This window comes from Semicossyphus pulcher, unplaced genomic scaffold (genome assembly GCF_022749685.1).
Source record: "Semicossyphus pulcher isolate SPU_LCO1_2020_fin unplaced genomic scaffold, fSemPul1.0.p SCAF_13, whole genome shotgun sequence".
Classification (NCBI taxonomy): domain Eukaryota; kingdom Metazoa; phylum Chordata; class Actinopteri; order Labriformes; family Labridae; genus Semicossyphus; species Semicossyphus pulcher.
In genome coordinates, this window is record NW_027211637.1 from 27,123,277 (window position 1) to 27,146,643 (window position 23,367).

Sequence of the window (23,367 nt, forward strand, 5' to 3'; positions counted from 1 at the left end):
GCACAGCGACATGCATGCAATGACAAACATGCATATCCTTCAATCTGGAAAAACAGGATCCGGCTGGAAATACAATACTGCTTAGAAACTCCACCGAAACCAACAAACAAGTGTGGCTAGTTTTACGTGCATGGCTAACAGGCAGGCCTCCCTCTGGAGACAAAAGGGGGAGGCGCGGGTGAGTTTACATTAGAGTGTACATTATCTACACCTGCCATTTATGAGCCGCAGGACGCTTGTTGGGGTAGAATTCACATGAAAAACACTGGAGTCTCCACTGTAGGTTCACTGCACATGACATCTTTTGATGATGTTTACGTGCACTCCATTAGGGGCATTGTTCCCCCCTTCCCGGAACCTCTTTCCTTTGATGCGAGTCCTATAAGCCACACGGACCAAAAGTATAAAGCCTGCTCTACTTTAGCCGGTCCCCCACATAAACCATCCATAGATGAGCGAGAGGAAAACAGAAGGCCAGAGGAGATAAAAAGAGAAAAGAGGGGAGGAGGAGAGGGGTGGAGGTGGCTTTGACAGAGGAGGGAAGTGCGGGGCCACTTATGCGCCCTGCCACTGTGCATCACCAAGCAGCCAATGATGGATGAATAAGAGCACATCCCAATAATAGAAACGACTTGGGCACCGAGCAGGATCATTAGCTGAATAACTGCAGGCTTTTGGGAAATCATGAGGGTACATGTGCCTCTAAGTATATTTATATGTGTATGTTAAATTCTATCTAGTTCAGTCCGGCTTCATTTGTCAAACTGCTCTGCGGCAAACCTGCAGGGAACGCAAGCCAAATGTGCTTCTAAAGGTAGCATCGTGGCCTAAACAGCACCTAAACAATACTCTGTAAACCTCAGACCCTAACTCAACCATTTAACAGGTTTCTTCCTCCACACCGGCGCCGCCCTGATCATCAGTTATCATGCAAACTTGGGGATCGCGCTCTTATTTGCTGGAGAAAGAAAGCTGGTTATATATTTGCATTTCGTAGCGGCGGCTCTCGCTGTAGCGCGGAGATAAAAAACGGACAATAAATCAGGGTAAACAAACAGATGGCAGGAACAAACAGAGCACAGAGAGAACAGAAGGTTTGAGATGCAAGAGAAGACACAGGTATCAAAGACCTGCACAGACTGAAGCTCCCGCTGTTCTGACGCTCATCTGCATACACCATTTAAGGGCTACACTGATGTTTTTCCATTAACTTTAATGAGTCACATATATTTTATCATTCTGCCTTCTGTTTAGCAAAACACTGTATGAACTGTAATTCTTGTTTTTCATCAGTTTCAGTAAGATTTAGAAAATGAAGCAGAAGAGAACATGAGGCTTACTTGAGATTGCTAAAAGCGCAGTCATCATTTCATCACCTCTAATATATTTTTAATGGGGCATCATGGTGTGCAAGACGGAGAGAGCAACCACTTTAATATTGGAAACAAACAAACATCTGAAATCTCACATGTTGGAGAGTCTTTGAACTCATCGTGAGGTTGAATGAACCAGAACCGTCTAAAAAAGACGTGTTAGAAACATTCTTTAATGGGTAATGGGGTTTACTACGGAAGGGCATTAGGGTCAGACGTAATTAAAAAAAACATGGAGGGGATTTTTTTTTTTGCATGACTGAAATGAATTCTGATGACTCTACATGACCTACAAAAGCAAACCAGACCATCAGCGACAAGATTGATTATTTTTATATAGTTGTTTTTCATGTCTGAAACCGCTGGCCGGGGGGTGGGGGGTGGGGTGGTAGGTGTCAGACGAAGCGTTTAACTGCACGCTGCTTTTGTTGCATTTTCCAGGGGAATAATTTTAAGTGAGTGACACATATGACTGTTAAAGAAAGCAGGACAAAAAACACAGTTTGTTTCATTTTAAAAACTGTAATTTTAATTCAATTGTTTTTCGGAGCCTCTCCTTCCTCCTGAAACCAACAAGCCGTTATGCCACTCAAAGGTTAGACCTTAGGCACGATTGGCTGGCAGTATTCGGAGTGACCGCGTAGCCCCTCCCCCACTAGTGCGGTGTCACTCCAAAGTTGTAGAATACATGGCCGCTCTAGGATAGGTTATTCTGCCTTATATGTTTGAGCCAGATTCGCCAGGAGGTATCGGACTGGTAAGTTGAAATCTTGACGACTTGACTACAAGTTACAGCTCGCTGAACAGCTCGTTTCAGAGGCGACCTTTTTAAAAAGGTCATTCTGGAAAAACACGGAATTATGCAGTTTTCACTTTTTCACTGTGAACAATAAACACCCAAACATGTGAAACACATGAAAATATGACAATATCCATTTAAGAGGTACAGCCCCTGTAAGCATGTACAGGACAAAATCAGCAAAGAGACAAGAGGTATGGCTTTGTCCACAGGGGGCGCCAAAATCAACACTAACCGAAAGTTCCTCACAGCAGCTTTAAAGTTTTACTTTAGTAAACACGTTTAAACTTCATTCTCAACGTTTCAACTTTATTCTTGACATTCTAAATAAAGAAACAATGCTCCCCTTTGATGTGTTTATTTTAACAACTTATACTTTTCTGTAGTTTGTGGACAAAAACATTAAAAACTGTATCGCCCTTTAACTCTGATGCGTCAGTGTTTGCTATTTGCTGCAGTTTAAAAATGTGGTAACCCACAGAATGATCCAATACCATCATCAGAGACATGAGCGCATCACTGATGTAAAATTCAAGTGTCATTCCATGGATGAGTGACTCATGGCGAGGTGAGCAAGACATCGACTGCGTCACTGCTGCAGCTTTTAGGTCACAATCACACCCTGAGAGAGAGTCTCTCGGCGCTGGTGACCGAGATCCACAGCCCCAGCCCTTGTCTTATTTTGGCGGGCATTCAGGTAACAAAGAGAGAGAGAAAGGATGCTACAGTGTCACATGTTGGAATTTGTTTTGAGTGCTTTGTATTCTTCGAGCTAAAGGGGGCGTAGTCTGAACCAAAACAAGGATGATGAATCTACAGGGCCTTTGCCTGTGTACAAAAAAAACACCAATAGCTATTATCCTACTGAAGGATAATGTCTTGCTTAAGATAAAATCACTTTTTACGCACAGCTAAACTTTAAATTCCGAATGCCAGGAGACAGTGTTGTAATCAGGGTTTTGCTGCTTCAATCTACACCGTGAAATAACTGATTTTCTGCAACATTTGAATCCTACAGAAGCAATACCTTCATTTCCCAGGCACCATATTTGCAAAGCCAGCGCAGGGCCTCGACATTAGCATATAAAACACACATCTCAAGTGACGAGACGCATTGTGATCACAGCGCTGAAAACAGCAGACAGTCTGCATGCTTCATGACAAGAGGGTGTATTTCTTCCCACTCCCATATGTCCGGTCCGGAGCCGTCTCGTGCTAAACCGCTGTGAGGGGTCATGCAGGTCAACGGGTGGGTGGGTGGGCTGTCATGAAGAATCTGAACTTTATCCATCCCTCGTGTATTTGTGTGCGTCTGCATGTGTGTTTGCTTCTCAAGCGAGCTGTCAAAGCGGTGTGAGCTTTGCTTCTTCTGCCAGCTCATAAGGACCCCCCTGACGCACAGGCTCTTAAGCAGCCTGGGCACAAACACAGCAGCAACACCATCCCATAACTAGTGTTTGTATGGGAATCAACCTCCGATAAATGCCGCAGTGGGTAGCCAATGCACCAATCCGATACCGTAATGTATTAGCCACCCAAAAATCCACTAGTTTCAGGTAAATTATGGTGTGACAGCAAGTGTTCTGTGTTTTTCCCAATGGTATCGGCCAATAGGTTTCAGAATCGGTATCAGGAGGAAAAAACATCCCTTCCTTTAACAGCTCCGTTAATCCTGGACCGGTCAAGAGGATATCTGATATCATGAAAAGTGGATCAAGCCCGGCCACCGGTTCCCCCCGGACCAGCTCAAAGCAACTCCCTGTTCCCAAAGCCAAATTTTAGACCTTTCATTTCAACAGATTGGATTAAATTCATTCGCTCTCACTTCTTCTTCAGCCAACGCAAGATGTTGTGCCCAGTTAGCACCCCTCTCTGAGAGGCTAAGATTCACCAAACGCTTCAATCACAAGTCTTTGGATCGAATCCAAAACATCAGGTCACTCAGGACAGTTTAGGATGTTTAAACACTCCTCGTTTTTTTACACACGAGAGGCAGAGAACCGGTTGTACATCAGCATTACAGTGACACCGGTTTGACCGCATTCCTCTTTAGTGAATGAGCCACTTTGACAGTGTTATTCTGGGGAGATGTGTCAGCGCGATAGCTCGTCTGGAATGATAATAGGTTAAGGGACCACAAGGCAGCGCCACCTTGAAACCACTTTTCATTTACAGGACATGCATGATGAGTGACTGGCATACAAACGATGAGCCTTGAATGATGCTCGGTGTGGGTTTGATACCTCGGCAAAGACAAAACACAGAAGCAAACACATGCCAGAACAAAGAACATGTGCTCACAAGGAATGGTGACCAAAGAGAGACAAAATAAAGCAAAGCAATTTCTAAGGAATGGAAAAGTTAATTGGATGTTTTCATGCCGTTTGATCCTCCTTGGTCTCATTCGAGCGGTTGAAATTTGAACCTATTCTTCATTCTTTTATAAATGGAGAACAAAACAAGCTAAAGGTATGAGATTTGAAGCCTTGATGAAAGAAGCAACTGTTTTTCTTGAAGTTTTCATTGTGATCTCGTAGCAGGGAGAGGTGACTTAGAAACAATGTGGAACGTCTGCCAGAACAAGCACCTGTTGGTAACAATACACTGGTGGAAGCTCGCAGGAGTTCAAATCCAAAATAACTGCATTCCACACATGATCGCCATTCCCAGATGAACAGTCGAGCCCTCCTGCGGGACGAGAACCGACAACAATGAAGTCATTTGTCAAACACTACAACAGATACAGGAACATTTCTAACCATTACCACTCTACGTTACAAAACTCACCACTCATTCTGACACTTTAGAAACATGTTCTGCAGCGAGGCATTTTCCTGTGAGCTGATGTTATGACCGAATAAATTGTTCTCGCCGAAGCCGTTGTTGGAATGAGTCCCAGAAAAATGACAGACAACAGCTGACCGAGCCAAAACCAATGACAATCTGTGTTCAGCAAACACCACGCGGCAGAAACACACGGACATGAACAACATTCTGCTGAAGGTGATCAGGAGGACAGAAAACACAAATATACTTTGGAAAGGAGCACCGGGGCTCGTGAGGGTCAGAGGGCGACAGAGAAGGAGTGTTGGCTTAAATAAACACGACATGACCCGGTCACGCCTGAAGCAGGTGAGGGTACTCAACTCTACATGAGGAGAGACACAGAACCTCTCCGCTTACAGACGAGAGGTTTTCTTCACTGCCTCTCTTCAAGGGCCGCACTTTTTTACAGCAACGCATCATATCTGAAAGTGGAGCTGCTCCTGACTCAGAATTTTCTCATTTAGCTCGATACAAAGAGTTCCTTTTTTTCAGTTCAGCACTCCTTTACTGGCCGGCATGAGTCCCAAGGTTAATATGTGAGGAGCTCGATAATCAAAGTCTCCCAAAGAGCAGCTCGTTGGCCGGACATAAATACATAATCAATGGATAACTTTTTAAGTTTTTAAACTGTTGTTTTTAGCCACCTGATTTAAAGTTTAAGATGTCAAATGTCTGGATCTCAAGTATTGCAATGCAAGTTTACTCAGGGTCTTCCAAACTGATCATCAAGTGAAATTATCCACTTCTATGTGGCAGCCCTCTCTGAAAGCTTACAAATAATCTCCCTTACTGCTTGTGTTGTAGTACCCGAGATCAGTTCTGGTCTCAACAACACGTTTCTGAGCAGCACTTTTACTCTGACTGTCCCCAATACTTTTTTTGGGGGGGCGTCAAAGCTTTGGTAGCAATAATTCCATTTAATCCGAAGCCTTGCTACAACAGGGATGGGGAGGTAGGGGGTTATCGATTTACATAAACTAAATCCAGCTTCCGAAAAAATGCGTCCCGAAAGGGGCTGAAGAGGAAGGAAGGCGAAGCAAGCGCTTGGTTAAAGATCCCAGCTGCGGATAACGGTCCGCATTTCGTCTCTACCACTCAAGGCGACCGGAATCTGTTGAAGACCCACCTTGGAAACTTCGCTCACACCTCACTGGATCTTTTAGATATATTGGTTTGTTTAAAAGTCACTGCAATGATTGATGTTGGGTTATTATTTCAATAAGCTAATTCTTATTTAATGGGCTAATTCCTGGATTGGTTAAAAAGGAAGAAACATTTTTAAATACTGACTGTTGATTACCATGGCAACGATTGAAGCTTCCAAGCTTTCGGGTCAGCCCTACTGAACATCTCAGACAAAGAGACCTCAAGATTTAATGTAAAGTCTGGACAAGGGACAGGGATACCAATACCTTAGGGTTGTAGTGCAAACATCCTGATTAATGTAGAGTGCCTAATATTTGCATGTGTAACATTTTATTTTAAATGTGTTATGCATTAAGGGACTGGTGATGGTCTGACTGGTTTTGACTCGGTCTCAATGCACCCTGGCCTCAGTCATGACTTGGTTTCGGTGGTTTAGCCTACAACACTACAACTGTAAGGCTGGATGCTCCAGCGATTGCATCACTGAAACATCAGGATTGCAGTGAGACACGTCTGTCTGCTTACTTTACACGGTGAGTAACGTGCATGTGATCCCTTGAGTCAATTTGCTCTGAGACCTCACAAAGCTGGCGACTGGTAGGCTGCAGCCAAAGCCTGGGGGCATATTTGTCACCGTGTGTGTTTTGGCCTTTAAAAAACAAGGCAAACACAACAGTGAACACACACATACAAGTTCAGAGAGCCCAAGCCCTCTTGTCATTTCAGGGGCAGGAAGATTGTGCAATTCCAGTCCAGGGATTAGTTTATTAGCAGAAAATAAAAGAGAAAACTACATGAGTAGAATACTGAGAAGGCAGGCAGTCAGAACAATCACATGTAACTCTGAGCTCACCTGCACCCTCTGCAAAGGCATCATGAGTAGAAGCTGTAAACCGAATACACTCTGTAAGGAAGACGTCCTCATGGTGTCCTTGACTTTTCATAAAAGACCAGGCCCTTGAGCGCATGCAGCAGTTCCGGACTTGTCGGCTGCCTTAACGGGGCTGAGATTGGACCCGATCAATAACCTGTTAGGGAAGCTAAGGAGCAAAGCAAGCTAAATTGGCCGGGGCTGAGATCCTGACACCCATGAATTCTAATGAGGACACTCAGGCAACCTCATCTCCACGGAGCATGACATCTCACCACGGGGAGATGAAGCAGTATGCACGACGCATTAATAACATGGGAGGGAGAAAATGGCTGCCTCCCGTGATCCATAAAAGGGTGAATGCATCTTTGGATTGACTTCTTGTCAATCTGTGCCGCCAATGTCTTTGATCATGTCTGTCTGTCCATGTTTAAAGAGCATTAAACAACCCTGTTTGAACTAATGAGGCAAGCTCTGTTTGGTCAGTAATTACATCTCTTGCTTAAGCTGATCATTAATCACGTATATGGTGGCAGAACAGAGTGGTTCTTCAAAAAGGACAAAGGAAGTCATGAAGGGAATGAGGTTAGATGATGGTTAGAGAATCTGTCGGTGGGGGACAACATTTTGGGTGTTCTGGTTTGTAGTCCGGGTAGAATCGGCTGTAATTTGGTAGTGGAACCAATCGTCAATCACCTGACGACCATTAACAATCCGATCAAGACATCATCTCTCAGCTAGAACTTCATTTTCAAACAGTGACAATGCTCGGAAAAAGGAAGTCTTAGCCCTGAAATCCCTCATCGCTCAACTGAATAACTGGAAGCCACGAAAATAGCCGATGGGTTCCGAGATCAAACTGATCTCTTGGAAATGTTTGGCAGCAGCACCAGCCATGAGAGCCGAAAGGGGCCAAAGCAGCAGCTGGCAGAGTAGGTGTGTTGGAAGTGTGATTGGCTCTCTATTCGTTTGATATGAGCAGTTGTCATTGGCACAAGCAGAATGGGCCGAGATCAATTCTTTGAGGTTGAGCACCGTGTCTAAACAGCCGAGTGGGCTGCGCTGGCAGAATGAGTATTGACGAAGGTCCATCAGCTCAGCTCGGGCGCAGGGCCAAGTCTGAAGTACCCTTTCCAACCAGGAGATTGAACTTTGAGATTGAGTCTTCTCCACTGATTTATTACCCTGTGTGTAAAGGACGATCCCAACTGGAGGAACAAGAGGTATGTGCCAGTCCATACAACAAGACAGGGCAATTCTTCTTTGTCTTATCAATTGCCTCAAAAATAAACTCCACTGGAATGAATCCAAGAAAGTTAAAACAGAGCTACCTCTACATGCTCCCACGTAAAGAGGAAGATACTCTGGTGATTGCAGCATGCTGTCCTCATCCATTACTGTGTTTGGCCTCAAAAGGCAACCAGAAGTGGAATCCAATTCAGAAGTGCCTTAATTTTTCATTATCATGCATGCTTGCACAGGCACACACATATGCAAGGAGCTCCCACGGACTGGTTACTTGCAGACATGATTGGAAATACTCGCTCTGCGGTAAGTCTGAAATAGAAAGTGTTGGCTTGATGAACAGTGGGAGGAATCCTTTCAGACAGTCACAACACAATCAATATCATCGTTGTGATTAATGGTAACAAGTCCTGAGATTATTATTGCTCTCTCTCATCTTCCTTGTCCATTTCCGGCCTCTCCAGTCTCTTCTTCTTCTATCTACTCAGTCGCTCCTCGCCATCCCATTGTTTGCACTCCGTTCTCTTTGACCTCATTTTCTTTTCTTGAAACCTGTTCATCATTTTTCTCCCAGTTTAAATCCAATACATCTTTCAAAAGACAATCCATCGAAGGATCGATGTGCCAGCTGCCTCTCCTCTCTGATCCCGTTATTGCCTCCGCTGCAACACCACGGGGATGTTTCAACACAGAAGCAGCCAGAAACAAAGTCACCAAATGGGCTCTCCGCAGAGGGCAGCGAGTGAGCACCTGGAGGAAACTCTGTTCAATCAATTATCAGATAATTTCTGCCCTGCATCCCCTACCCACGCCTGCACCTTGGTATTGATTCATAACGGTCCATTTCAGTCGCATTGTCTCTTTCCCGTTTTGAAGACACAGATACACAAAGGAGACTCTCATAGTTAATTGGCCTGTGGTCAATTTGGGTTTAGATGGTGGTGCCTTCTAAACCACTTGTGTCACTCCAGCCTAGCCACCCTCTGCAATTTGACTTGGGCAGGGGGCATTAACACTCCTTATCAAGCAGTTGGTGGCAGTGGAAGACAAGGGGGATAAATCCAGGCAACAAGTGCATCGCCATGCACTCATTGCTGAATTTAGCTAACAACTTTTGCTTCCTAAAACTTTCCAGTGTTTGAGGTTTATTTTGAAGATGTAAATGTGGTGCTTTATCTCCTTGCTTCTCTTCCGTATCTTTCATGAGGAAGCATTGTTGCAAAAATGCCTTGTAACTGTGGTGATTGGTGTTATTTTGCTCCAAAGAATCATAACTTTCAGGTGTCTGTAGGTAAAAAAACAAAAAATTCTTGTAGCACAGTAGTGGAAGTTATCTTTCCTGGCGATAAAGCACCTGCCATGCTCTGGTCTCCGTTACGAATATGCACTGTTTACAGGCTGACCTCATCTTATCTCTTAAGGGATAAACAGCTGCAGGGATGGCTGCCTGTTGGAAGGAGACCAATTAGGAGTCAAGCTGAGGAAAGGAGGGCAGGAGTCTCTGAGGAAGACTTTGCATGTGTGTGTGTATGTGTGTGTTCCCACCACTAGCAACCTGGAGACACTGCTGACACCGCAGCACGCCCATTCAGAGAGTAGCAAGAGGCGGCCTTGGTGAATCAGCACACGCTCATCTTCACCGCCTTTAAACGTGCCTGCCAAGTCATGGTGCCTGCCAGTGAGAGGTATGGCTCATTTGAAAGTGCTATCTTTGTTGCTGGCCTGTTCATTACTGCAATGCGGCTAGGAGGGTCTTACAAAAGGTGGCATGATTAGGGATGCCTATGTCACTGAAGATCTGCAGATTTGGGTACCAAGACGGTAAAGCTACATTCTCAGTTGGACTGACTTCATCACCCAAGCACTGCAGGAGAGGAAGAAAGAAATGCAAGTGGAGGCAGAGGTGTACACAACTTTGGATAGGGGGGAGTGGACTCGGAGATTGGGGGGTGGTGCAGGGATGCCAGTTGCAGGAGAAAAAAGGCAGCTCAAGTGTAAGAGGCAGGCTTTGGTATTCATAGCAGCCGCTGCCGACTGGGGCCTTCAGTGTGCCCGTCCGCTCGCACCGCCGTCCCTCGCCGCTGACGGGCTGGCAGGGCGGAGGGTGGGGAGGTGTGACAGTTTTGGGGAATGAGCTGGGAGAGCAGCCAGAGGGAGGGAATGATGGTTGGATGTCACATCAGGTGTACAGCTGAGATGTGCATACTTTAACACTCACGGAGAAAATAGGATGCAGCGCGGAAAGCAGAGAGAGAAAGGTGCCAGGAAAAGCTCAGGTTGCATTTAGAATACTGAATGGATTCAACATGTAGAGCTTCAGCAGGAGCGTGAGGCAAGAAAGGGCAGATTTGAAGATGATTTTGCAGCCAAGGTCCTTTTATTGTCGGAAAGCTGAAGTGGTGTTTTATTTAAAATATGTCATAAAAAAATGATGAGCCTTTTGGTTTGTAGTGCACTCTAAGCGCCAAGGGAAAGGACGCTCCTCTGGTACCTGACGAGGAAACTTCCACCTGCTCTTCCGATAAAGTCTGAGACAAACCTGCTCCTCTCAGTAGACGCAGAAATGACAAAGCCAGTGAGTGGAACAGAAGTTACATTTACCGCGGAGGGAAGGAGCCTCAGAACCTGAGAGATCCTGACAGCTCCTCTCAGCTGGTTTAGAGCAGCTTAGTCATAGAGGCACTGACTGCACCGTGGGGGGAACCACATTAACGCAGACTGTGAGCTGACTGCTCTGCAGCACTGCTGATGGCAAAGCTTATGAAATGTTACCCTCAAAGTGACAACAGCAGAGAGGCGAAAAAGAAACTCGGATTTTAGAGAGGAAGGGAAAGCAAATTAGCAGGAAATGTTCTTGTTTGTTTGCTGCTGTCATTTTTCAGGGTAACATAAGGCAACGCAATATTTAACTAAATTAATCGGTTGCAGCCCGACGACAAGAGAAAATACATTTAGTTTGAATAGGGTGGTGCGACTGTCACTTTCCAGCTCGATCCAGCTGCGTGTGTTAACCACAGCTGAGTGCAACAGGTTCAGCCACATTCTCAGGTGGTCGTCAAGAGGCATTATGGGAAATTGTAACGTGATGTAAATTACCAAAGGACGCAAAACCCGGCAGAGCAGGTTGGAGGGAAAGTAGGTACATGGAGGAGGTAAATTAAAGCACTTCATTACACAGTAACTCCTGGGACGCACTGAACATCACAGGCCGGCTGTGTATAGCAGTGTAAGACGATCTGAGAGGGAGAGGAGGGTCCGTGGAGATCGTCTCCGCCGGAGAAAGAAACAGGTGGAATAAAAAACCCCTCTCAATTATTCAGGCTTATTGTTACCTGGATTCCTTATGGCATCTTCTGTTCTGGACTCTTTGGTAAAAGAGAGTTTATTACACCAAAACAATGACTAAAAACTGTGTGAGAGCTCTTCATAATTTAGCATTCTATCAGAGTAAAAGCCCAGAGTCAGATAGCTCAGGTACTTTGGTTATCCACATCTCCCTTTCTAAATTAAAATGTTAAATAAAAAAACTGAAGGCAGCTCTTTTTTATTACCTCTCCTCGGGCATTAAGTGGAGTGGGATTTTATGAAATTACTCTTTTTTTGCAGTTAATTTCACACTAGATACCGCAGGTGCATTACTTTAGTTAGTTAGTTTATTTCATCGTGACAAGAGCAAGAGCAACGACAGAATGAGAACAAAAGTCAGACTATGTCACATAAAGTGTGAAGAACAATCCTTTCCCTTAATGGTAACACTAGTGCGTGTTCCTTTTTTGAGCATTATTTACAGAAACATGTACAGAGAAGAAACATCGTACAGAAACTAGGGATGCACCGATACCAGTGTCGACAAGTACCGCACCCGAAAAACCACTTCACAGTTGCAGTTGCATCATTACGTCGATTTACTTTGTTACAGTCAGAAAGTGAGAAAGTGAAACAAATGAAAACTAAACATGCTTTTAAAGTCACTATGAGAACTGTAATGATATTATTAAGTACTCATATCGGTATCGGCGAGTACCCAAATGTAAGTACTTGTACTTGGTCTGAAAAAAAGTGGTATCGGTGCATCGCTAACATAAACTATGTGTAAGTGCTGACATCCTCATATACCCTATAAAAAGGATCCTCTTTAACTAAAAGACTCTTGAGAGTGACAGAGACTTTTGAGTGAAGATTAATTGTTTAATTGTTTTCTTTTCGACATAACCACGGCATATTTACAATATTTTACACAGCTTTTCTATTACTGATCATTTAAAACAGTATGTTTTGAAATGAACAGGATCTTTTCCTTAAGGCTGTACGGCAAGTAGCGGAGTGGACCATTGACCATCTTTGCCACCTATTCTTTTATTCTTTTCATAGACTTACAGCTTACCTACTTAAAATCCCAGGTTTAATAAATTAACTGAAAATAAAAATAAAAGGTCCAATATTAGCAACGAAGCACCGTTTTTCTCCCCTTCAGTCAAACGCCATGCGTCACAATTACAGGTCACTGCGGCAGCACGCAGAAAACAGTAGGACCTGAATGCTGTCAGCTTTCAAGTTAGCAGAACGAAAGGCCGGAGAAGCAGCTGTGAGACACTTCTTGGCTGACCCCAAGAGAGCGACAGGAGAAGTAAACCTGAACCTGTGTCCGAGAAAGAAGGTAAACGACAAGGAGGCGTTCGTGTTTCACCAAGAAAACTTCAGTACCGTCACAGCCTTAGAGGTGAGGTCATAATGCTGCTATCGCTTTCGTCCATAAGTTACCAAGACTTTTAAAGTTTACTTGCCTCTTTAAGGATTACAAAAGCACACTCTACTGCCAACACTTTGACCTTTGATAGGAGTTTTTGCCCTCAGAAATGTATGCACGCAAAGTGTTCAGATATAATCTCAGGAGCGGCGCCGTAAAATGTGCACCATGGTCACCTCAGTATATCATTATCATCATTTATCTCTTAGAGGAGAAAAAGCTCAGAGAACTCTTTCCCTCCTTTGTGGGCCTGATTTGTGAATCAAGGCTGCTTCGGGACCTGAGAGCTAAACGCTCCATCCATTAAGCTGCGAGAGGCAAAAACAAGCAGATCTGAGTCTGTTTACAGCATTAATCAATGAGCTGCCCACTCACAAGTCTCCAAGCCGCAGCAGGTATCTATACGCCTCTACTCTCAATAGTCCCCTCAAGGTTACCGCCTATTGCCTTGCTGCTCGTGGGAGCTGCATACTGAATGTATCGGCTGGTCCGGAGCCAGAGGACCACTCGAGACAAACTTGTGTTTTCCGTCCTGAATGTGCAGAAGTGTCGAGAACTCGAGGCCAGAGTGAGCGCGCAAAATCATGTTTGATTAAGGAGCTGCAGCTGTGATTGTCAGGCCAGGCAAGAGCAGTTCGTGTGGGAATAAGTGAAGGGAGGAGGATTCTGAGGAGAGGTTGTGCAATTTGTTTATGTTTCTGGATATGTGGAGGGGAAATAAGAATAGTGTAGCAAAGGAAAGTAAATACCAGAGACGAGGGAGGATGGCAAAATGTGATGATAAGACAGAACCGGCTGAGAGGAGATAAAGTAAAGACAAACTATGCAGCAAGGAGGGAGGGGAGAGAAACCCAACAGGGAGACTCTGAATTCATTTAAATTCTTCCCTTTCAGGCTGTTGTAACGCTTCAACAGTATTTTATTTAGAAAGAGCACACTCTCATCTCACCTTAAATATTCTCCAAACCGGTCGGCTAACATCTGACCTGCCCATCAGCCCACCTCGTCCTGGCACGGAGCAGCCATCAATGATGGATGGAGCATTAATTAATCATGACGAAGGGGACACAGATATGAACACACAGTGAGGCCCCCCCAAAGGGAACAGAGGAGGCTGTATGAAGTAGCCTGCGCACGTCAAAGTGGAGCCTGAGCATCACTTAGCTAACGTTACATAACACAAGGTCAGGAGGAAATGTTAGAGAGCTTGTAAGTGTCATATAGACGAGATAATGCACTTTTACTGAACGAGCGTCTAAAGATATAAAACTGTAAAGTGTGTTTGAAGCACAAGCAGGGAAAAGTTTTGTCTTATATGATACAAAAAAGTGAAACACGACTCACTAGATTGAACTATGATACATCTGTGAATTGGAAAGAATCTGGCGATACGATATGAAGGTTTGACTTCCTGTTTGGAACGATATGCTCTGTTCAGCTTGACGCGCACTTGAAGCGACCTCCGTCAAAAATAGACCCGGCGCGTATGTTTAGCGTAGCAGAGCGGAGATGCGCTTCTGAGACGCGCCGGAGACGGACCACGGCGCGTGCTGTGGAATCACAAGCATTGACTTAAATGGGCGCGATTGACTCCGGAGGTCGCGCCCATTCCCACATACCCATAGCCCACCCGCTAACACCTTAGCTTAAAGGTTACAATCGGCTTTCAGACCCGGGTCAAATGACTCAGCAGCAGGTTAATTATCGCCTCTGCTCCGATCGGCATTGATCAAAACCCTTGTCGACGCGCTAATCTTCGCCCCCTTTCCGGGGAAGCTGACTGAGTCGTTTCAAGCAGAGGCTGCATGAGGGCCTGCACAGAGCAACAGTGAGAGAAAACATAATTGTAAATCATGCTGAGCTACTCCACAGGTATCACAGAGTGAAATATGAAGCTTGAAATTAGCATAATACCCCCCCTTAATGTTTTTGCTGTCCTGCATCTCTCACACCTGTGTCTGTAATGTTGTCTCTGCTGAATCCCAAATCATCCCAGAGAGCTGAAGTGCTCTTCTTTTTCACCAAAACATCTTCATTAACCACATTTTCCTCCATCGTCTCTCCTCAGCCGTCTTGCAAGATGACTTTGCAGTCGGCACCAAATTCACACCAGTTAATGTGACGGTGCTGACAGCTAGCTGGGGCTTCATGTGATCGGCCAAATTGTGTAATGCATGGCCGATTTAGAACAAATGTTTCTCCCCCTTTATTTGTGCAATGTTCATGCCCATGTTCATATCAGGACGACATGAAAATACTGTTTAGCCCTGTAGTGGAAGTGTCAAATAAGCGAAGACTCCTGATCATTAAACTATTAATTATCAACAGGTAAACTAGAGGACCAATCCGCTTCACAGAAAAACCCCCGTGAAGTACAAACCCCTGACTGTCATGGTGTCAAACTGTGTCACCAGCCTGGCGCAGCATCTCTGGGATTTCAGGACATGGACCTAATTGATTCAATTAGACTTGGACTCACCTCAACTGCAGCAAGCAGACCGACACTGTCTGAGCTGGCGAGGCAACCATTAACAAATCCCTGCTAAGTGTTTGCAAAGCACCACAGTCAGCACAGCCTCTATCAAATCTACCCATCCACACATACACACCCAATCTGTCCCACATGCCTGGCAGAGCCTGACTGTCAATATGCTCAGGCACTATTAGCACATTAATCAGGCACGAATGTGAGACATAAAGAAGAACAAACTAATTGCTAGCAAGTCAGAAAAAGCGGACACATAAATCCAATCAATACGCTTTCAGCTGAGTGTACAGAAAGAGAGAGACAAGGACACTAGAGCAGTGTGTGTGATGACTGTACTACAGAATGAAAGCCCAGGATCGGACAGGACACACTTTGTGCATGAAAGCAAAGAAGATTAGAGAATAAGTTCAGACAAAAAGCTGCAGGCTTAATGACCTTTCACAGCTTATGTTGCAGTGCGTCTGCACATCTGGCCACTACGAACAAGGATACTTCAACACAGCAGGCATCTCACTTGTGTTGTTCTGCTGCAGCGAAAGCAGCACGTTTTGTCTGCATGGACATTATAAGAAGGCATGCAGATAGGCAATTTAGATATGCTAGAAAAACACTCCAATCCTTCATGCTTCAACATATTGCCCTACAGGCAAGCAGGGTCTCAGCTGTGAGGCTGTATCCCGAGTCCTTGCTACTCGCACCTTCCCTAAGCATCTCCATCAGATTTTAGAGCACTTTTTAAAAAACATGACACTTGTGTCTGTATGTGGGGTGTGGATGGGGTGTAGGGGGTCTTTGGCACACACCTGGTTTCACAGTCTTCAGTCGGATGGGCTCCCGAAAGTGCCGAACCACAGCCAGAGTGTCCCGGTTGGTGAGTCCGCTCACCGGAGTGCCGTTCACCTCCAGCAGCACGTCCCCGCTGCAGGGATACCTCCCGGGGTGACAAACCAGCGCCTCCGAAACTATGTGTCCGAGGTGGGGGAACTCTCCCAGCTCCGCGCCGCCTCGCACCTCCACCACCGTGATCAGCTCCCCGGAGCCCCCCCATGACACGGTGCACTCCTGGACTTTAGCGGACCAGTGCTTCTTCTTCTTCAGGGTCTTGGACATTGTTGGTGGATCTTGTAAAGCTGTAAAAAAGGAAGTCCAGGAACGAGTGTCCTTCAACGCTGCTTGTGATCCTAAGACGCAGTGACGCACAGGGAAATCATTGCAGATTACAGAAGTTGAGGCTGCTTTCTTGTGTTGTATTCCATTCCACTGAAAAGAAGTCCTTTTCTCACATTAAACTCCCTCCGTTTTGGATCGATCCTTCCATTGAATTACTCGAGCATCACCTGTCTGCGACTGGGATGCGAGATCAGCTGCGTCAGTGTCGCATTGAAGCGGAAAGTGCTGCTTCTGATGCTGGGGCGTCTCGATCCCACACCCCAGTTCACAGCGACGTGGACTTAATAAACAGCAGCAGCTTCTCTAAAACGTCAAACCCCCGATATTACGGAGCAACACGGGCCCTGTGAGCCCCGCAGTTTTACGCACCAGAGAGTTCCAAAAGCGTGAAGTGAATATTCCACTTAAGACTTCAGGAATACCCGAAACAAACTGATACAGTCCGGAAAAACAGTTAGAAAGACACAGGAAAACTTTGAACCTGATATTCTAAAAGATAAGCAGCTGTTGGGAAATCCTCTCACTGACAGCTCTTCATCCAAACCTTCCGGAGAGCCAACTTTACTCTGCGCACCTGTCCTCGTCTCGTGCCCTCCTCCCTCCGTGGTGACATCAGCAAGGCAGTCCTTGGAAACGGAAAAACATACCTGGCCCTCCTCTGAAGCGGGCTGTTATCTGATCCCTTCAAACACCGATCTGAAGCCCGGCGTCTGCTTCAGCGCTGCGCCCTCTGCGCTCCTCCCTGCGTCTCCAGAGGCACTGTGGGGATTTGATTTCTGCTCAAAAACTACGCAGCAGTATGAAACAGAAGTGATCCGATTAGGCTTCACTCCAGAACTTTTTTTTTTTTTCAAATCTTTTTCCGTGTTGCTTTCCTGATTGCAAAGGCGGCTGACCAATCAGCGCTCGGGGGCTGGTCCTACAGTCCCTCCATCGAGCCAATAGTAAATGAGAAGGGGCGGGTCTTTTGTGCTTGGGAAGCGCTGGGTTTTGTTTCCATGGAGTGTTAAGTAAGGCGGAGTTCCGGCAGAGGGACTCATAATTTAACGTGGGAAATGTTTATTATAAGTTTCTGTCCAATTCCTCTTATGCTCCTAAGTGTCCTTTCTAGAGTCATATGCAGCTTTGATGTGACCTGTGAGCTTTGTTCTATTGTTTAAGTGTCACGAGACGCGTTTGGAGGACTGCAACCTTTCTTGCACACAGAGCTGAGGGGAAGGCAACTGGCTGCAGGCGATTTCTTGCGCAATTCCGCCCTCCTGTGGTTGTAATAGTGAGGAGGATGGCACCTGTTTTCAAGCATCACTTGATGCCCCTGTACAGATATAAAATGTGTTTACACTTACAGCATAGACAGAGGTACTGATCTTTAAAGGTTGTTCCCCTGTTTTATTGGTTTTACCAGTTTTCATTAGTCTTTAAAGCTCCCGTGAGGAGTTTTTCGCTGGTTATGGAACTGAAATTACTCATGATGCCTTTATGACCTATAAAAGCAAACCAGACCATCAGCAACAAGATTGATTATATCTGTATAGTTATTTTTAATACCTGAACCTGCTGGCAGGGGACGGTGTCAGACGAAGCTTTAAAGGGAACATTATTATTAACGTTATTCTAATGTGCTTTTGAATCATGTTGGTAAAGTTTGTTTAGTTTTAAAAAAAAAATTGTGTACATATTTTAATTTAATTCAAGCTGCTCTGCCATTCAAAGTTTAGACCTTAGCCACGATTAGCTGACTGTACTCGGAGTGACTGCGTAGCCCCGCCCCCACGCGTGCGATCAAAGTTGTAGAAAACATGGCTGCTTCAGGATCGGTTATTCGGCCTTACATGTGCGAGCCAGAATCACCAGGAGGTATCGGAATGGTAAGTTGAAATCTTGACGACTTGACAACAAGTTTGTGGAAGACGGCAGCCTGAGGTGAACGACGGTGAATGATGATCGATTTCAGTAAAAGCAAGGTTCTACGTAGAAACCTGCAGCTGTTCTGAACAGCCCATTTCAGAGGCGACCTTTTTAAAAAGGTCATTCTGGACAAACGTGTAATAATGCAGTTTTCACTTTTTCACTGTGAACAATAAACACCCAAAACTATGAAACCTAAATATGAGAATATCCATTTAAGAGGTACAGCCCCTTTAACTGCACGCTGCCTTTGTTTACGTTTTCCAGGCAAAAATTCCAGTGTGAACCGGGAATGAAACTCTGGTGTGGACCAAACAACCGGACCTTGGTCCGCTAGAAAAGACGGGTCTCGGCCCGTTTCCAAACGAACCACAATCCGGTTTGATTCTGGTGAGAACGTAATCGGACTTAAAGTAGGACCAAATACAGGAAACAAACCATAAAACTGTGCAGTGTAGTATGTTTACGGGTGCTGACATTTGCAGAGACACACAGGGGGATGAGCAGAGGACAGACGTGGGGGAGCAATGAGGAAATAGAAATATGGGAGACTAAACAAATGCTTGCGGAAATGCACAAGAACACAGAGGTGTTCAAACTGTTCAGTGGAAAACTAAAGGAGATGGAGCTGATAGATCTGCTCGAACGGTGTCGGTTGAAAGTCAAAAACTCAGACAACAAACCATTAAAGTCCGCGATCATGTTGAGAGTGATTGATCAGTGTGCTCTTACTTTGTTTAATTAAGGGAGTTGACACACGTGGAAATTCTGACCAATCAGAGAGCAGTTTCCCCGCGCATCAGAACTTTTGGTCAGCTGGTAAAAGCTGCAGAGTGAACACAAACCAAACTCGAGGCAAAATGCAACTTTGCTACAGTTTGGTCTTTGATTCGGACCAAACAAACAGACTTCAGGTGTGAATGCGCCCTTAAGCACGCACAGGACAAAATCAGCAAAGAGATAAGAGGTGCGGCTTTGTCTGCAGGGGGCGCCAAAATCAACACAACCCAAAAGTTTCTCACAGCAGCTTTAATTGTACACAGTTACTTTTTTCTTCCTAATGGTAATTATAGCCTAATACATTATACTCTGTTCATCTTCTGATGGGAGCAAGATTTAACACTTTTTGTGTGCATATGAAACACAGTATATTCATGTAACCGTTCAGGCAGTAAGCAGTACAGTAGATGTGAGGACAACACCTGTTGATGTTACCGTTTCTGGTGATTTGTTAATGATTAACATTCAGTCAACTTTCCAGCTCAGCTCTTCGGTCAGCGCCCTCGCAGGCAGACAGACAGAGCTGAGCTGAGCTTTAAAAACAGATGATGTTATTGTGACTCTTCAACTTCTCTGCTGCCGTCAAATCTTATAATACAAGGATGGAAACATGTGCTCAGTGGACCATTGCTGCATCAGGTGTCAGGTAGGAAAACTTTGCTGCAACGAGACGTTTTGCGAGACTTTTGATTTTTTAGTTACCCCATAGTCTTTCTGCACAGGGGCAAACCGTTCATCTGACGTTCATCCCACGTGTGAGACATGTCAGCTGCTCCTCATGGCTGCAGCAACGATACCTCTCTCCCCACGTGCTGTAAGTTGTACACATGGCACTTATTGCATGTTAGTGCATACTCCTGGTTCTCTCATTCTGAACCTGCCTCTTTGTTTCACCGCTCGTTTAGCTGAGGAGTCATCAGGCCCACTTGCTGTAATCATCATCCCTTGCCTGTTGGCTCTGAGTACAGTTCTGGTGGTGGTTTTGATTTTCTGCAACCTCCTCAAGAAAAAACAAAGACGTCAAAGCACCTCAGATGAGATCACAACGAGTAAGAAGTGTAATAACTGTACTTTAAAAGTTCTTTTTCATCAGGTGCTAATTTGTCTCTTCTCACAACAAACCTGCATCATCTCTCGTGCTTTTTTTTCCTACAGGGCAGCCGAGTGTGTCCCTGACTGTAGTTTCTGTAAGCACTCCAAAGGTCCAGGCAGCTTTGTTGCCCTGGGAAATCCCGGAAGAGTGCGTCCTCGAGGGGCTCGAGCTTTGGCAGACGGGTCGTCTTGGCCCTGTTTGTAAAGGTCTGCTGAAGAAGAGAGACGGAGCCTCCTCTGCTGTGGTGGTGAAGTCCCTCCGAGGTACAGCGTGAATAACAGTGAAAGCATGTTGAGAGATCATTGAAAGATGACATTGTAATAATTCACCTTATAGATGCCTCTAACCAGCCTGCAGCGAAGGAGTTTGTGGAGTTGATCCTCTTCCACGCCACAGTGTGTAAACATGAGAACGTGGTGCGGATGTTGTTCTGTCAGACCAAGCGTCCGCCCATGTGTCTGGTCTTGGAGGCCTGCAGCCCGGGGAACCTGCTGCACTTCCTCTGGACACTCAGAAAAGTAACTCACAGTTTTGGACTTATATTTGATGATAAAAAGAGGCAGAATTTAGCACAATAACAAGGAATGTTTCTCCTCTAGAGGGAATCAAAGCATGCAGAGCCATCGCTGAACTTCTCTGAGAGGTCAGTGTTTCTGGTGGCAAAGCAGGTTGCAGCTGGTCTGGTGAGTCGCTTTTTTTTACTCCCCAAACAACTAACATGAGCACATTTCAGCTGGCAGGTCATGAACTCATGTACTTTAGGAAAAAAGTGTTCTGAATTCTGAATGAATCCTCCAGCCACATACTGATTTGTTTGGCTGTAATTGGCTCCTCCCTCCCTCAGGACTACCTGATATCTGAGCACAGGCTGGTGCACGGCGATGTTGCTGCCAGGAACATATTAATTGGCCCCGGCCTCTCAGCCCGGGTGTCGGGGCTGGGCGTGGCATTTGAAGGACGCAGAACGGATTCAGCAATTAGGCAGAGGGCAGCAGAGGTGCCGCTCAAATGGCAGGCTCCAGAGAGGATAATGATGCAGCTCAGCATCGACAGGAGCGACGTGTAAGGGCAGAGTCATGTCTGAGGAAACGAAATGCAGACAACACAACTAGAAAGTGTTGATGTGTCACGAATATGATCTCATTTTGCTTTTGCATGGAAATATATTATTACAGAAAATGATGTGAACATAAGTCAAAATGTTCTTTCTCCTAGGTGGTCGTTTGGAATCTTACTGTATGAACTGGTTACTTTAGGTAAGCTGCATGTTTGGGCTCTTTCTGATTACATTCATTTAAACGTACTACTTTATATGTTTTGGATCATGACAAACTATTTGGCATATCGTATTAAACATTTATTTAATCAATTATCTCAGGCTCTCCTCCATACCCTGAGCTGGAGCCGCTGTCTGTGCTTCCAAAGCTGCAGGGGTCTTATCGAATGAAGAGACCTGACAGCTGTGGAGGCCCTTTGTAAGTTAACGTTATGGAAAGTGTCCCACATAAGAATATGTAATATACGGTTACTAGACTGTTAGCAGATGAGTCAACATGTTTCGGTTCGAATACTCTTGTTGAGCTATTAAAAGAAAAAGTCAAAGCATATGGAAAGTTCTCGTGCAAAGATTTAGATGAGAAGATCTGATCCGTGTCATGTCTGTCTGTGAAAAACAACTAGCAGGAGCTAGCCCGGTTAGCTTAGCATAACACAAAGGCCTGGTGAAAAGCTAGCATATCCATTACCAAATATATTCAAAAAAGCCACCTAATTGCCTCGCTAAAGTGCACTAATGAACTATTAAGCAATATCGCATGACAGGGAGTGCTGTTATACTGAATATCGGCACAGCGGTGATGATCTTCAGCAGGAGGCCGACCGAATCACAGCCATGCCGATATTCAGTATAACAGCATGACCCCGAGTGTGATATTGCTTTTTAAAACAACAGCAAGTTACAACCAAGTCATTTGATTGGTCACAAGGCATTCCATGAGCGCTGATATAGAGTATAACAGCACTGGGACTTTAAAGGTATAATAAGTAGGATTTTCCTTGAAAAATAAAATATAGACTTTTACAAATATAATATAAATCCTCACTTATGGGCCTCTATACGTGTGTGTGCAGACCCTTGTGAGACCCTTCCCTCTGCATCTATTCTGTTGTTTTGCTTTGCACGGGACGTTTTCAGGAGGAGCGCTGTTGTGGTTCCCTGAGCCAATCACAGCGTACAGGTGAGTGTGGGAGTGGTTCAAATTAGTATCTGGGCCCCATTCAGAGCGGCGAACATGGCGAAAGAGCAGTGCAGAGTTGGCCTTCTTTCTGTTGGACAGGTCGGTGCCTCAAACCGAGTAGGACAAGCTAACCGGCGGTTAGCATGCTGGCGCTAAGGTAACAGTGTTGCTGTCGCTGTTAGCTCGGCAGGGTGGGCGTGTTCTCGCACAAGACAGTGAGAGAGATCTTCTGGTGACGAAGAGTCCAGGAGGAGGGGCCCAGTTTGAATGTGTTGTTGACAAACTGCAAGGAAAAATCCTACTTATTATACCATGAAACCAGATGTGTCCGTCCACTTTAGGTGTTGTTAATACTGTTACTTAAATTACAGGAAACAATAATTGTCTACATGGATCAAGTTCAAATACGGAACTATTTTCTAAAGACAGATTTAAATTGCTTTTGCATGTGTTGCAGGTATGATCTGATGAAGTACTGTTGGATGTGGAGTTTCAAAGACAGACCTCCATTCTCGGCCATCATAAAGCTGTTGGAGTCCTCGCTGCATCTAGGAGCTACTAAAGATATATGTGTTCCTCAGGTCATAGACATTTGTGAGTATAACAGGAAGGCCGGACTGCCATCATAGAAAGGCTCATGTGCTGCCAAACATTGCAAACCCTGATAAAGTGCGATTATCTATC

At 45.1% G+C, this 23,367-nt stretch overlaps 2 protein-coding genes across 3 annotated transcripts in view; one reads left to right on the forward strand and one right to left on the reverse strand.

Moving 5' to 3' along the window:
• Nucleotides 1–17,491, reverse strand: part of magi3a (membrane associated guanylate kinase, WW and PDZ domain containing 3a) — a 148,410-nt gene extending 130,919 nt beyond the window's left edge. For both annotated transcript variants that reach the window (XM_069659689.1, XM_069659688.1), the window contains exon 1: nt 16,299–17,491. In XM_069659689.1, the coding sequence (XP_069515790.1) occupies nt 16,299–16,605 (307 nt within the window). In that variant the 5' untranslated portion in view covers nt 16,606–17,491. The remainder of the gene's footprint in view (nt 1–16,298) is intronic.
• A 2,624-nt stretch (nt 17,492–20,115) lies between these two features.
• Nucleotides 20,116–23,312, forward strand: LOC138589246 (tyrosine-protein kinase STYK1). The gene is made up of 9 exons (XM_069659446.1): nt 20,116–20,167; nt 20,259–20,402; nt 20,509–20,709; nt 20,783–20,964; nt 21,046–21,129; nt 21,291–21,508; nt 21,662–21,702; nt 21,825–21,921; nt 23,141–23,312. Exons 1-9 carry the CDS (start codon nt 20,116–20,118, stop codon nt 23,310–23,312), a joined length of 1,191 nt encoding a protein of 396 aa, XP_069515547.1.
• The last annotated feature ends 55 nt before the right edge of the window (nt 23,313–23,367 follow it).

Bases quoted from the DNA above. Each gene is read 5' to 3' on its own strand.
- LOC138589246 (XM_069659446.1), top strand. From the start codon at position 20,116: ATGTCAGCTGCTCCTCATGGCTGCAGCAACGATACCTCTCTCCCCACG. The intron at 20,710-20,782 runs GTACAGCGTGAA...TTCACCTTATAG, and splicing joins GGTGGTGAAGTCCCTCCGAG to ATGCCTCTAACCAGCCTGCA. The intron at 20,965-21,045 runs GTAACTCACAGT...TTTCTCCTCTAG, and splicing joins TCCTCTGGACACTCAGAAAA to AGGGAATCAAAGCATGCAGA.